The sequence below is a fragment of the Ovis canadensis genome, chromosome 2 (assembly GCF_042477335.2).
Source record: "Ovis canadensis isolate MfBH-ARS-UI-01 breed Bighorn chromosome 2, ARS-UI_OviCan_v2, whole genome shotgun sequence".
NCBI classification, from domain to species: Eukaryota; Metazoa; Chordata; class Mammalia; order Artiodactyla; family Bovidae; genus Ovis; species Ovis canadensis.
In genome coordinates, this window is record NC_091246.1 from 40,175,911 (window position 1) to 40,192,360 (window position 16,450).

The 16,450-nt window shown below is 38.7% G+C and overlaps 1 protein-coding gene across 1 annotated transcript in view; it reads left to right on the forward strand.

The window, feature by feature from the left end:
• The first annotated feature begins 14 nt into the window (after positions 1-14).
• The window catches only part of KCTD9 (potassium channel tetramerization domain containing 9), an 82,483-nt gene continuing 66,047 nt past the window's right edge, over positions 15-16,450 (forward strand). Inside the window, exons 1-3 of the mRNA XM_069575966.1 lie at positions 15-291; positions 12,923-13,044; positions 15,441-15,484. Coding sequence (XP_069432067.1) covers positions 244-291; positions 12,923-13,044; positions 15,441-15,484 — 214 coding nt within the window. The 5' untranslated portion in view covers positions 15-243. The remainder of the gene's footprint in view (positions 292-12,922; positions 13,045-15,440; positions 15,485-16,450) is intronic.

Consider the following 16,450-nt stretch of genomic DNA (forward strand, 5'->3'; position numbering starts at 1 on the left):
GGGGGAAGGGCCCCAGACTGACTGAAGAGCCCAGGGGCGGGGTGGGAAGGAGGACCGGCCAACCTTGGGGTGTGGGACGGAGTGTGCGTGTTTGTGTGTGTGTGTGTCAGTAAAGGAAGGAAGGTGGCGAAGGGAGGAGAGTCCGAGTGGGTGGAGGGAGGGGAAGGGCGGGAGAAGAAAAAGGTGGGAGGAGAGACAGGTGGGAGGGTGGCGACTCACTCAGGATCCGGTGGGGGCAACGCAATGAGGCGGGTGACCCTGTTCCTTAACGGCAGCCCCAAGAATGGAAAGGTAAGGGGGTCGGGAGGAGGCGAGGCGGGCCGGGCTGCGGGGGGCGAGGGCAGCGGAGTGCGGAGCGGGCTCGCGGGGCAGAGGGCTGAAGTTGGGGAGAGGGACTGGAAGCGGGGAGGTGGGCGTGCGCCGGGGCGGGGGGCGTCCGGGAGGAGGCCGACCTTGGGTCCCTGAGGCCTCCTCCCCAACCCCGGGATCCCTAGCCCGCGCCTGCCCTTGGACTCTCCAGCTGCTCTGGGGACCGGCGCAGTTCAGTTTGGGCTTAATCGTTCTCAAGACCAGGTGTGGGTCCTGGAGTACAGAGTACTCGGAGGGCGTGGGGACGGTCGCTGTCACCTGATGCTCAAATTCCGCTTTCCACCTCCACCAAGACCCCGCTGCCCCCCCGCCCGTGGCTGCAGAAGGCACTGGTTTCCCACCTTCGTGCTGAGTAATGGTCCGCTCCAGAAAGTGCTGGTTAACAACTAAAGCATTTAAGGGTGATCAGGTGAAAACAATTAAAACTTTCTATCCGTGGCTAAGTAAAACGTTCTCTCAGCCTAAGTCGAATAGAGGGATGAAATAATACTGACATTTTCTAGATGGTCACCCCCCCCCCTACTTTGAGGATCCCACAGCACCACCGCCGCCAAAACTTCCGTACTCGCTTTATTAATATTTCGCACTATTTTAGTTTCTTAGAGGACTGGGACAATAGACCGAAGTGGATGGATTGGACATTACTCTTTGCTGTGTTAGGCCTTTGTTGAGGGTGTGGTGCTGAATATTTTTCCATCGCTGGAGCAAGCCAAAATGTATCCTGTTCCTTCTCAGCCCCTTGCCCCACCCATGAAAGTTGTTCGGCGTCTATGGAAAATTTGACCGTTCAAGGCAGACATTTATGGTGTGGCTAAATGACATCTAGAAATTACTAAGCAATAGAGTCGGAGTTGAAGGTAGATTGGGCTCCCTGTCTTATTTGCCAGCATGTTTTCTGCATCTTTTGCACACACTGTAAATTTTTAAATAGCGCAGTTGTGCCCACGGTATAAAAAAATGGCTTTCCAACTACTCTGCAGTTTTGAGTAAAAGTGCTCTAAAGATTTGAACCACGCTGTAGTTTTTTGACTGCAGTTATCGTGTTTTTCTGATTTTAGAGATTTAGTACTCATTAGAAGAGAAGTAGCATAAATTTAAGTAATTGAGTTTTCATAAATTCTTCACAGCATTCACTTTATTAACTTTTTTCTGTACCTGGTTTGTCTGTTGATAACTGCTACTCATAATCCAAAACATCTGTTGTTACTGGAAGAAAGATTTACTATATCCAAAGTTACAATTGTAGTATGTTCTCGAAAACAGGCCTGTGACTGACCCTTTTCTTCAACATTTCTGTTATGTTATTTCATGAAAGGCAAGATGTTTAGACCCAGCCATAAATTTTTAACTACTTCTCCTGAAACTACTGAGTTTTATTCTTGTCAAAAATTCGTGGCTTAGTCTTGCCAAGGTTTTTTTTTTTTTTAATGTACTTTTGACTAGGTTAGCTTTTTGGATTCAAATATTAGTTTACTTAAATACTTTGCTAGAGAATTTCAGAAAATTGGAAAAAACTTCTCAAATAGTTCATTACAAACATTATAAAAACCCAAATTGGAAAAGACTAATGTGACTCAATATTGAAAGTAAGTCAGGGGCTTCCCTGGTGGTCCAGTGGTTAGGATTCCGTGCTTTTACAGCCGAGGGTGCAGGTTCAATCCCTGATCGGGGAACTAAGATCCCCCAGGCAGTGCGAATCAACTAAAAAAAAAAATAAAGACGTGGTAATCTTTACTGTTTAACTGAAAAACATATTCTGTGCCAAAGTTTTCAGTGTTTCCTCCCCTCCCCTTAAACTGATTAAAAAAGAATACTATTACTGATTTTTAAAAATTACTCTTATTTGATCAAAGAGCAGAATAATACATAACAGCCTGCATTGCTGTATAGATGAAGTGGCTGTACTTAGCCAGGGTTGGCATGATCTTGACATGATTTTCATCAAACTGAAACAGAGCACTACTGCAAGATAAACAGTTTGGTCTCTTGTCCACCAGTTGAAATATCTGTCACTTTCATTATCTCCATACTTACCTAGCTTCTGTTTTTGTTATCTGGCCCTAAGAGTAATGCCTGTTTTTGTTTTTTTTTTTTCACAGAAGTTTCCCTCCTTTAAAGCTTGTTGAGCAATTGCCAACACTGGGTGGTGAAGCTTGGGGTTGGGAAGGCAGAGTCACTGCAGATTGTTGTTCAGTCGCAAAGTTGTATCCAACTCTGCATTTTTTAGTCACTGTAGAGGACAACATATGCTCACAACGACTTTTGACTTTTGTGTATAGTGAGTAAACAGAAGTATACTGAATGTTTTGATGTTGAAGATAGGTTGCGGGGAGGGGTGAGTTGTGCCTTCATTAAAGTGATGCTTTCCCAAGTGAGATTGTCTACCTCACAGGGCATGCAAGAAGATCGAGTAGTTTAAGAAGAAATACTACACCTTTTAGGTGGTTTTTTTGTTTTTTTTTTTTTAAAGATACAAAATTACATCAAGACTTGATTTGGCCAGTCTTAAAGGACACAGGTGCTTTTAGTCATTGAGTGGGTCAACTGGTTAGCTGCTCCCTAAATGTATATTGTTCTTTGAAATAGTAGTCAATGATAGGATGAGATCATCTCAATTAGCAAGACATTTAAAAATATTTTCCAGCACACAAAGATCACTTTAGACTTTTTTTCTTTTAATGTTTAAAGTCAATCTTACATTTGGCAGGAGTTCACTAAATTTAGTGATATATATTTAAGGGATTTTTACTGGTTGACTCATTGTCTTAAGTCAATAAAATTCCTTTTCTCATTTGGGAAATTGTTTTCCCTGACATTGGTGTATACTTTATAAATAAGTAAATGATATATGGATGTTTGAGTACATCCCCCCTGGTGTTTCACGGATGGGTGCCTAGTCAAAAGAACTTGAAGGCCATATTTCTAAAATATTGGACTCTTTAAATTTTCATTTTTTTAAGTTGCTACCAGAGTCAGGTTTGAATCTTTCATTCTTTCTCCACATGCCTCAGAATTCCCGTTCTCTTTTAATATTCTCTGTAACAGTTGGCATCAAGGAATTTGAAATGAGGATGCAGTGAGTGGCTTCTGAGCTACCTGATGTCAGTTCCATGTTTCTGAGCGTTATGGACTTGTTGCTTTTTCTTTCTTCAGAATATTCAACCAGGCTTTTTGTATACCTTAATATTCATTAAATCAGCAGTGACTGAGTACTGTCATATGAAGCACCATGCCAGGCACTGCAGCCATAGTGGGATGTGAAATAGATCTTAATTCTGTACCGATGTTTACAGTCTTGGCCCAGGACTTGTTTAAATCTGGCTTTAGCATTAAGTCAGAAATATGTTGTTGGTAAGTATCCAGAGTTGAATTTGTTGTATTAAGTTGAAGAAAGGTGAAAAATCTATGTAAAGCTTATGTATATTGAAATCGAAATAATAAGAAACGTGCTTTCTGGACTTGCGTTCTTCATTGAATACATTTCTAAGAATTCATCCATATTGTCCTACATGGTGATAGTTTAGTCATTTTCACTCCTTTATAATAATTATGCAAATTATATACAAATACTATCACAATTTACCCATTCTCCTGTCAATAAACAGTTGGGGTGTTTATTTTCTTTATACTTTGCTATGAAATTGATAGTCCTGACATGAAGAGTCTGGCATAGCCTAGTGCACATGTGCAAGCGTCTTTATAGGGGAATGGTTTACACACTTTAGCATGCATTAGAATCACCTGGAGAAACTGATCAACTATTGCTAGGCCCCGCCCCCAGGGGCTTCCCAGGTGGCTCAGTGGTAAACAATCCGCCTGCTAATATAGGAGACTCCAGATGCAGGCTCCATCCCTGGGTTGGGAAGATCATCTGGAGGAGGAAATGGCAACCCACTCCAGTCTTCCTGCCTGGAGAGTTCCATGGACAGAGGAGCCTGGTAGGTTATAATACATGGGTTGCGCAGAGTCGAACACTGGGCCACAGCACACACCACCCCCAGAGCTGTAAATTCCCAGGGTCTGAGGTAAAGGCTAGGAGTTTAATTTTTAATCTACCCCTCAATTATGCTAACGCTGTTGGTCTAGAGAGCTCACTTTTGAGAACCACTGCTCTAGGGTTGTAATTATTGGATCTTAGTTTTTGTGAATGTTTAGTTTTTTTAAGAATGTCAAGTTTTTTCAAAGTCATTGCAATAATTTATATCCCATGAGCATGGCATAAATCCTCTCATTAATCCATATTCTCTTCAACACCTGCTGTGGTCAGACTTTAAAAATTTGGAATATTTTAATATTTGTCTTCCTGAGGGAGAGTCATCATTTTTAGAAATAAAATAATTTTAATTTTTTAAAATGTATGAAGCAGAAAGGGTAGATAACTTTATTCTACATTTAGTTATTGGTGGGCCAGTTGGGTAAATTGACCTGCATAAATCCAGTAAGAATTTATTGATTGTATATTATATAATAGGTACTGTGGGCATGTAAGAAAAACACGTTTTAAATATAGGTGTTACTTTTTAAATTTGAATAACATAGGTTACAATTTGAGAACAATGTTTAAAGGTAAATTAAACTTCATTAAACTGATATGTCCTGTTAGGCATTTTTTACTTTCCTAGTTGGATAGCTTTCACTTGTAATGGGATCTGAACTTTAGAAAGAATTAAGTTAAACACTAATATAATCTAGTGCCCATAAAGTTTAATAGACATACTTCTCAACTTTCTCCATAGAATGCTTCCATTCGAAGTATAGTGCCTAGGTTATTAAAATGGTTAATCACAGTGACATGAAAACTTGAAGTCCATGCTAGGAAGTATAACACACATGAAACAGCCATTGTAAGCATGAACATTTTATAAATGCTTGGCCTCTCTGAGGACTGAAGTAATAAGCTTAGTAAATAACAGAACTCATATCCATGACATACAAGCTTTCCAGTGTCACCTTTTCTCAACAGTGTTGATAGATAATGAAAGGTATGTATGTAGTCTGTTTGGATCTCACCAACTTAAAATCTTTTCCAGGTGTATCACATTTTAAAAATTGTATCCCATTTTAAAATCTGATATTCTCATTGGTTTATATGAAAGATATCAAGTACTATGTCTACAATCTTACTTGTGAGTTATTTGTTAGTATACTCAAGAGAGTCAGCTAAAGCAATTTTGTTGAAAACAAATGCCACAATTACCTTTCAAACGAAAGACAAGTATATTGGCCCAACTTAAAGGACATTTTCAAATATTCAGTACTGTAAGATTCTTGCCAGTAATTTCACTGCTGTTTTCTCTCATCGATGGCCCTTTGGTGATCTCATTTAAAAAACATTGTCCATTACCAGATTACTTGTCAATTGCTAAAATAATTCTTATTTGTAAATCTAGTATCTAGAGCTATGGAAACTGTAAGTTACAACTTTTTTCTCTTATTGCATAAAAGATGTTCATTGTAACAAGTCTGGAGTACAAAAAGTCTCACAAGATAAGTAAACCTTAATTCTACTATCCAAAAATGGCCACTTTGCATAGTTACATGAACTCTATGAACATTACTTCAGAATTGCATTTCTGCTGTGTACTTTGTTTTTTGCCTAATGTCAGTGGAAAAGACTTAAATACAATTGACTCACACAAAAAGATGCATCCTTATTCAGCACTGTGAAAGCAATGAAAATTTCATCTGACATTCAGGAAACATTTATCAGAGTCCTATTATGAACCAGATACTTACTGTGACTCTTAAGAGGATCCTTTTTAAACTGGCTGCTCTTTTTTGGTGTGTGTGTGGGTGTCAAGAGATGTGGGTTGTACAGGGGGGTACTTCTTCAACAATTACAGGGGCTTGTTGGTTACCTAAATTCACAGAACAAGTAATGACTTTTACAAATTAAAAAATTTTTATTAAAACTTTACAGCCTAGATAGGAAGTCAGGTTAGAAAATATTTGGTCAAATGATAAGTTGTATTCAGTACTATGTTAGGCCTTATTTAAGTCATAAGGGCAAACTCAATTTGTGTCTACAATGTGCTCATTAGTAGTTCTACAGCTTACAAAAAAACACCTGTTGTATTTTGATTGCCCTGAAATTGCCAAACTGTGTTGTGTGTAGCTTTTTTTTAACATTTTTACCTTATAATGAAATTTTACTTCAGTGGGAAACGAAAGATGGCAACTACTCCACCTTCTGTACAAAAAAAAAAAACGGGATTTAAGTTGGACTCTACCACTTTGTTATCGTGGGTCGCTGTGACATGGTCAAGCCTAACAATTAATATAGCTGGTTCTTTGTTCTCCATTTTATTCTGCTCTTTGAAACAGTGGTATTCAAAGAACTTCCACGATGAAGGAAAACTTCCATATCTGTGCTGTTCAATATGGTAACCACCAGCCAATGTGGCTACTGATCACTTAAAATATGGCTGATGTAACTAATGAACTGACTTTTATTGTAATTAGTTGTAATAAAATTAAATAGCTTCTGGAGAAGGAAATGGCAACCCACTGTAGTATCTTTGCCTGGGAAACAACATGGAAAAGAAAAGATTATTATGCCTGATTATTTTCTTTATTATGGTAAGGTGGAAATACAACATCCCAAAATGTATGAGATGCAGCAAAAGCAGTTCTAAGAGAGAAGTTAGTAGTGATAAATGCTTACATTAAAAAAAAGTGAGATCTTTAATAACTAACTTTAAAAAATTTTAATAGCCTCTCTTAGCTAGTTACTTCCAAGTTTGACAGCATGGCTTTCAGACGTGGTAGGTGCCCTTTATTTTCATGAGGAAACAGCTGACCCACAGAAAAAATCAAGTCAATCATATGCAAGTAGAAAACAATTTAATTTGTAGTTTTGAAAAAAAATAAGTCTTATGGTATGCTCTGCTATTTAAATTCAGGACCATAATATAAAGAGATACATTAAATTTTATCATTTTATGTTGCTTGAGGGAGAGAAGTAAAAAGAAATGGGGTGAAGAAAGTTCATCTTAGGGCAAGGAGGGGATAATGTCAGGCAAAACAAAGCCATGTGAAGATACACAATAAGCAGAAAGCCAAGAGACCAACCAGAGCAAATTCAGAACAACTTTTACAGCTTGGGAACTGCTAGGGGAGAGTAGGAAAATCCTTTCCATCATCAGCATTCTTGTTATAGTTGCTGTTATACTAAGAATTTTCCAGATCTTTCTCCTTCTTTGGAACTTTGTGTCTGAAATGACAGAATTACAGGCTCTGCTGCAAAGGTGAAAAATGATATGAAACAGAAGGGACACATTTTCTTCAGGATATAATCATTTATGGCATGTCTGCAGTGTACATTCTTTCTCCAGAAAGAATGAAGGGATGGAGCCAAAGCAAAAACAACACCCAGTTGTGAATGGGACTGGTGATGGAAGCAGGGTTCAATGCTGTAAAAACCAATATTGCATAGGAACCAGGAATGTTAGGTCCATGAATCAAGGCAAATTGGAAGTGGTCAAACAGGAGATAGCAAGAGTGAACATCGACATTCTAGGAATCAGTGAACTAAGATGGACTGGAATGGGTGAATTTAACTCAGGTGACCACTGTATCTACTACTGTGTGCAGGAATCCCTCAGAAGAAATGGAGTAGCCATCGAAGTCAACAAGAGAGTCCAGAATGCAGTGCTTGGATGCAATCTCAAAAACGACAGAATGACCTCTCTTCGTTTCCAAGGCAAAGCATTCAATATCACAGTAATCCAAGTCTATGCCCTGACCAGTAATGCTGAAGAAGCTGAAGTTGAACGGTTCTACGAAGACCTACAAGACCTTCTAGAACTAACACCCCAAAAAGATGTCCTTTTCATTATAGGGGACTGGAATGCAAAAGTAGGAAGTCAAGAAACACCTGGAGTGACAGGCAGATTTGGCCTTGGAGTACAGAATGAAGCAGGGCAAAGGCTAATAAGAGTTCTGCCAAGAGAACGCACTGGTCATAGCAAACAGCCTCTTCCAACAACACAAGAGAAGATTCTACACGTGGACATCACCAGATGGTCGAACTGAAATCAGATTGATTATATTCTTTGCAGCCAAAGATGGAGAAGCTCTATACAGTCAGCAAAAACAAGACCAGGAGCTGACTGGCTCAGATCATGAACTCCTTATTGCCAAATTCAGACTTCAATTGAAGAAAGTGGAGAAAACCACTAGACCATTCAGGTATGACCTAAATCAAATCCCTTATCCCTAATCAAATCCCTAAATCAAATACAGTGGAAGTGAGAAATAGATTTAAGAGACTGGATCTGATAGACAGAGTGCCTGATGAACTATGGGTGGAGGTTCGTGACATTGTACAGGAGACAGGAATCAAGACCATCGCCAAGAAAAAAAATGCAAAAAAGCAAAATGGCTGTCTGAGGAGGGCTTACAAATAACTGTGAAAAGAAGGGAAGCGAAAAGCAAAGGAAAAAAGGAAAGATACACCCATTTGAATGCAGAGTTCCAAAGAACAGCAAGGAGAGATAAGAAAGCCTTCCTCAGCGATCAATGCAAAGAAATAGAGGAAAACAAAAGAATGGGAAAGACTAGAGATCTCAAGCAAATTAGAGATACCAAGGGGAACATTTCATGCAAAGATGGGCATAATAAAGGACGGAAATGGTATGGACCTAACAGAAGCAGAAGATATTAAGAAGAAGTGGCAAGAATACACAGAAGAACTATATAAAAAGATCTTCATGACCCAGATAATCACGATGGTGTGATCACTCACACTCACCTATAGCCAGACATCCTGGCATGTGAAGTCAAGTGGACCTGAGGAAGCATCACTACAAACAAAGCTAGTGGAGGTGATGGAATTCCAGTTGAGCTTTTTCAAATCCTGAAAGATGATGCTATGAAAGTGCTGCACTCAATATGCCAGCAAATTTGGAAAACTCAGCAGTGGCCATAGGACTGGAAAAGGTCCGTTTTCATTCCAATCCCAAAGAAAGGCAATGTCAAAGAATGCTCAAACTACCGCACAATTGCACTCATCTCTGAAGGCTGAGTGCTGAAGAATTGATGCTTTTGAACTGTGGTGTTGGAGAAGACTCTTGAGAGTCCCTTGGACTGCAAGGAGATCAGCCCTGGGATTTCTTTGGAAGGAATGATGCTAAAGCTGAAACTCCAATACTTTGGCCACCTCATGCAAATTGACTCATTGGAAAAGACTGATGCTGGGAGGGATTGGAGACAGGAGGGAAAGGGGATGACAGAGGATGAGATGGCTGGATGGCATCACTGACTCGATGGACATGAGTGTGAGTGAACTCCAGGAGTTGGTGATGGACAGGGAAGCCTGGCGTGCTGTGATTCATGGGATCACAAAGAGTCAGACATGACTGAGCAACTGAACTGAACACAAGCTAGTAAAGTAATGCTCAAAATTCTCCAAGCCAGGCTTCAGCAGTACGTGAACCGTGACCTTCCAGATGTTCAAGCTGGTTTTAGAAAAGGCAGAGGAACCAGAGATCAAATTGCCAACATCCGCTGGATCATCGAAAAAGGAAGAGAGTCCAAGAAAAACATCTATTTCTGCTTTATTGGCTATGCCAAGGCCTTTGACTGTGTGGATCACAGTAAACTGTGGAAAATTCTGAAAGAGATGGAAATACCAGAACACCTGACCTGCCTCTTGAGAAATCTGTATGCAGGTCAGGAAGCAACAGTTAGAACTGGACATGGAACAACAAACTGGTTCCAAACAGGAAAAGGAGTACATCAAGGCTGTATATTGTCACCCTGCTTATTTAACTTCTATGCAGAGTACCTCATGAAAAACGCTGGGCTGGTAGAAGCACAAGCTGGAATCAAGATTGCTGGGAAAAATATCAATCACCTCAGGTATGCAGATGACACCACCCTTATGGCACAAAGTGAAGAGGAACTAAAGAGCATCTTGATGAAAGTGAAAGAGGAGAGTGAGAATGTTGACTTAAAGCTCAACATTCAGAAAACGAAGATCATGGCATCTAGTCCCATCACGTTGTGGCAAATAGATGGGGAAACAGTGGAAACAGTGGCTGACTTTATTTTTCTGGGCGCCAAAATCACTGCACGTGGTGACTGCAGCCATGAAATTAAAAGATACTTCTTGGAAGAAAAGTTATGACCAACCTAGACAGCATATTAAAAAGCAGAGACATTACTTTGCCAACAAAGTTCTGTCTAGTCAAGACTATGGTTTTTCCAGTGGTCATGTATGGATGTGAGAATTGGACTATAAAGAAAGCTGAGTGCCAAATAATTGATGCTTTTGAACTGTGGTGTTGGAGAAGACTCTTGAGAGTCCCTTGTGAGGGACTGCAAGGAGATCAGTCCTGGGTGTTCATTGGAAGGACTGATGCTGAAGCTGAAACTCCAATACTTTGGCCACCTTATGTGAAGAGCTGACTCACTGGAAATGACCCTGATGCTGGGAAAGGTTGAGGACAGGAGGAGAAGGGGATGAGGGAGGATGAGATGGTTGGATGGCATCACTGTCTTGATGGACATGGTTTGGGTGAACTCTGGGAGTTGGTGATGGAGACAGGGAGTCCTGGCGTCCTGCGTGGTTCATGGGATCGCAAAGAGTCGGACGCGACTGAACTGAACTGCAGTGTACAAAAGACTATGCCAAGTGCTTTGCGTGATTATTTTCTTTATTGTGGTAAAATATACATAACATCAAAGTACCATTTGAGCCATTTTGAGAACACATTTCATCAGCATTAAGTATATTCACAGTGTATATAACCTGACCACTTTTATTTCCAAGAGTTTTGCATCATCCCAAACAGGATCTATGTACCCATTTAGCAGTAACTCTTCATTCCCCCTTCTGCTCAGTTCATCTTTGTTTTTTTACTTTCTATCTCTATGAATTTGCGTGTTCTAAGTACCTCAAATAAGTGGAATCATGTGATATTTGTCCTTTTTTTTTTTTTTGGTCTGGTTTATTTCTCTTAGGGTAATGTTTGCAAGATTCATCTATGTTGTAGCATGTATCAGATTATATTCCTTTTTATAGCTGAATGATATGCCATTGTATGAAAATACCACATTTTGGTTATCCTTGTGTTTATGAGCTCTTGGATTATACATTATTTTTAATAATCCACCTAGTTCCCTTTAAACTCTGTTTGCCTACAGCCCTTCCCTAAGTGCCCCAACTTGCAGTGCTTCTCATAGGTTATGGTCCAAAATAAAAGAGCTGGAATCTCTGTACTGTGCTATTGAGAGATTGGGCACTCCTATATCGGCAGGCAACCCCCTCCCCCTCGATTATTCATTTACCTCACGAAAAATTCAGTCTACTTTACTCCAGTGACCAGTGAACAAATGACCAGCTCTGGTTCGCATTTCACATGACACCTGTATCGAATATTTTATGGGAAGTCCATTTCAGGTCATGCTTCAGGTTCAGCTCCTCACTTAATTTTCAGAGATCTGATAGTGGTACAACTGTACAACAAAGCCACTGGAAGCATATAGTAAGAGTTAGGACCAGAGCCAAAAATTCACTCCATGTGAATAGTCAGCCTCTTACATGCGCAGCTGCATGTATGTTGCACAAGTATCAGACTGCCTGGTTTAAAGGAGAATGAAGCAATTCTTTGTAACCCAGCCCTGTGCTGTATTTAGCCCAAATCTGGGTTTTATAAAATAATACTGTTATTGAAGTTAGATGAAGTGGAAAGTTGTTAACTGTTTAAGATACTTGATATGATAAATGTTTTAATAAGCAGTAAGTTTTTTTTTTTAATCATTCCTTTAACAAAGAAGTCATGTAGAAGCAACAACATAAAGATTTAATAGGTCCCAGGCACTTGGCAAAGCTCTGATCATGCATTAATTCATTTCATTCTCTTGACGACCTTCTAATGCAAGTGCACTATTCATTTCTCCTTAAAGCCACAAAAGCACGAGGAGGTCAGTTTTTCTTGACAGCTAGGAAATGGCAGAATCTAAATTCAAGTGTGGGTCTCTTTTAGATCAGAACTGGAGCACTGTTTAATGTACTATAAGATTGTATCAGTAGTTTGGTTTTAGTTAGAGCTGATTTCTCTAGTTTCAGATTTCAACAGTACCGTGGCACTGAGTAAATATTTGAGTCATCAAAAGAGAGACACTGTTAACACATTGACCAGGGGAATTTTGCAGAAACTTAACACCTGTGGCAGACTTCCCAGGTGGAGTGCCTGTCAATGCAGGGTACACGAGTTTGATCCCTGGGTTGGGAAGATCACCTGGAAAAGGAAACGGCAGCCCATCCAGTATTCTTGCCTGGGAAATCTCATGGATAGAGGAGCTTGGCGGGCTACAGTCCACGGAATCGCAAAGAGTTGGATATGACTGAGCATGTGCGCAGATGCAAACAGGTTACTTGTGGCGTTAATACATCTCAGGTCAATAATGTGTTAAGGATCTCTCAAAATCTTTTTATGTGATAATCTGATTTTTTTTAAAAAATCTTGTTTATAGTGTGCTGGTTTGTAATTTGGAAGTGATGAAATTGATTATGTAAGTTGTTCAAATTAATCTGGTGTGTTTACAGGTGGTCGCTGTATATGGAACTTTATCTGATTTGCTTTCTGTGGCCAGCAATAAACTCGGCATAAAAGCCACCAGTGTGTATAATGGGAAAGGTGGACTGATTGATGATATTGCTTTGATCAGGTAACCTTCACCTTTTTATTAGTTGTCTACAGTGTACCCTCAGCTTCTTGGTGCTATACTGTCTCCCTTAAGTGGTAGTTAATCCGTATTAAGAATACAGGATTTTGGCAAATGATTGACTGGAATTTACTCTTTGGAATTTAAATAGTTTGGACTTAGGGTGCATTGATCAGCTAGAAAACTGAGTACATTCCAGTATACTCATAGTCTTTATGCAGAGTCCATATGTGCTTGTGAGGACCTCTATATTTAATTGCTCTCCTTTATGTGGCACTGCTTATTGTTCAATTCATTTCCTAAGAGCGCTTTTGACTTTATAAGCATCATGGAGAGCTACTCTGGGGAAAACTTACCAGAAGTAAGATAGAATGTTAACTATAGTTAACTTACCCATGATCCACCATGATAGCAGTTTTGTTTGGTTTGTTTTGGGGTTGTGTTTTTTAAGTATGCCAGGCATATTTTAAAACCAGTGTCCAGTTCACCGCATTCCATTGTCATGGGATCATAGACTTTCGGAGCAGGAGTAGGCTTAAAGGAGATGGAATGGGAGCAGATACTAAGTACTGACGCTGTGCTAGCTATGTTGTATTTGCTTTGCCCATGTTACCTCATTTAACTGGCAAAGGCATGAGCTTTTTAAAGTTGATCTTGTGAAGATGATGCTCTAAATTATGGTAGTAGTCAAAATTTAATTTTCATTTAAACCCATCTTAGAATAACATTTCAGTATAAGACACTGCTGTTAAACACTTCTGGCCCCTTTGTTTTATGCATGAGGAAACTAAACAGCTGAAAAGTAGAATGACTTACCCAGGTCATATGGTTTAATAGTTGACTCTGGTTAATGAGAGGAAAACACATTTTTGTATTACCCTTAAAAAATTAACTGGCGTGGTGAACAAGCAGAAAGGTTATAAGCTGAAAAGATACAGATTTAAAATCCAAATAAATTGGGAGAATTTCTTAGTTTTTAAGTATTTATCTCCCAGCTTTGGTTTCTTTGGATGATCACATTGTTGAATGATTTATATCAACCTTAATTTCTCCTGAAGAAACACACTCTGCTTCCAAGGAAAGTTTTGTGTTCCTATGATGTGTTATTTAGAAATATAATTTATACTTTAGAATTAAAAATTTCTACAACATAGGTTGTAATTGAAGAAGGTCGTAACTGAAACCTTGTGAAATATAGAATACATACTGTTTAGAACTCAAATTGAGTTCTGCCAGAGGGGAAGGAGGTTCAGATTAAGAGGTATAAACTTCCAAACAAAATAAGTCACAGGCATGTAATTTGCACCACAAAGAATACAGTCAGTAATACTGTAACAATTTTATATGGTGACAGATGGCTACTTATCGTGGAGTAGCCATCAGATGGTAGACTTATTGTAGAGATAATTTCATATATTTCATTTTCAAATCACTGTATTGTACTCTTGAAACTAACACAATATTGTATGTCAACTATACTTCAGTTTAAAAAGTTTCAATTAAAAAGGATAAGAAATAGCATTCATTTATATTGTATCATATCTACCTGTTTAATAATTTGTGGTTCACAGTATAAGCTCTGATAATTTATTTATACTAATGGTGAAGTGGAGCAGGGGAGGAGGATAAATACCTAAACACTATATTTAGGTAAATATAGTGGATGAGTGTTTATAGATGTGTTACTTCCAATTATATTCTTCCAAGATATAATATGAAAATTTATTTTCATTACCAAAGCAAAGAACAGCTGATGATGTGGGAGAAAACCCTAATAATTTATTTAGGGTTACAGAAATAAAGTGATAAAAGAAGAGTTGGCTATAGTTTTAATCATATCCTTTGAGCATAATAGTATATTTTTCAATTGATGAGAAAGCTGAATTCACATAACTTGTATAGTGGGTTTGTTTGTTTTAATTTCCATTTCAAAAGTACTTTCATGTGCAGAATCTTCTTTGAATTTAAATCCAGAAACAGTTAAGTCAGAGGGTTAAGCACTTTTGAATTTTATGAACGTCACAAAGAACTACTTTGGTGAAAGCTTGCTAACTAAGTAAATCAAGTTAACTCATCAGTCATCCACCACAATAGTGGCTTTTGGTTTGTTTCTTTGGTTTTGTTTTTTTTTAAATAACGAAGGCAGATTTATCCCTTTAAATAAATGTCTAGTGAACATTATTTCATTCTCATCAGATCATAGAATTTAGGAGCAGGAAGAGGCTTAAGTAACTTGGGTTTAAACAGAAAGCACTAAAAACTTGGTCAACTTCTTTACATCATAGATAGCAAAACCTATCTTCTGTAATATTCTCTGTAATGTAGCCCCTCTAGTCAACAGAAAATTAATGTGATTTCTGGATTTTGATGGTGGCTTTTTAAATTTTTGATTTCCCCAGGGATGATGATGTTTTGTTTGTGTGTGAAGGAGAACCATTTATTGGTAAGTGACTCCCTTAAAAGCCAATTTTGTCTGCCAAATAGAGATGAAATTTTGAATATTTTACCTGGCATTACTAAGCCAAACATTAAAAAGTATCTTGTGGCAGTATTCAACTCTTCATAGCTCTTTTGATTCTGCATTGGGGTTGGGGGAGTGTGAAAGTAAATTTCTAACTTGTATCAGATGATCATATTTTAGTATGGATACTGCATCTTTTTTGTGTTTTTAAAATGCTCTAGATGTGCACGTATCCATTAATTATGACACAGTAAGGTAGTTTTGACTTTAGAACTCTGCTTTTTGAAATTTTCTCTGATAGTAGTCACCAAATCTCTCTGCTATGTTACATATTTTTAAGCATGTATGGGTTGCAGAGGGCGTCCCTGGTGGCTCAGTGGTGAAGAATCCACCTGCCAGTACAGGAGACACAGGTTCGATGCCTGGGTCGGGAAGAGCCCCTGGAGAAGGAAGTGGCAACCCACTCCAGTATTCTTGTCTGGGAAATCCCACTGACAGAGGAGCATGGTTGGCTACTGTTTTTGGAGTTAGAATTGGACACAACTGAGCAACTAAACAACAGATTGCTTGCAAAAGTAATGTTTGACAACCATTCACAACAGAAAAATCAGTCAAAGATGCCCAGTATCAACCACACACACTCATGCACATATATACATACTACCCTTTAAATTTGAAGAAAGCAGGTACAGTGTATATCCCAAAAGAAAGAGCCTGAGGCTTAAATAAGGTAAATATTCTTTAATGAGTATTTGACATAGTTTCAGACAATCACACTATGAATATTTAAGTATTTTTTAAGCCTTCTCAATATTTGTATTTGTTGAGTGGAGGTAGTTCTTAGGATCATCATGTGGTAGCTTAGAAGTAAGTGCATATTCTCTGTCTTTGCCTTAGGACTGTGAACAAAAAATTTTTCTCATCTTTTTTTTTACCTGTTAACCTAAC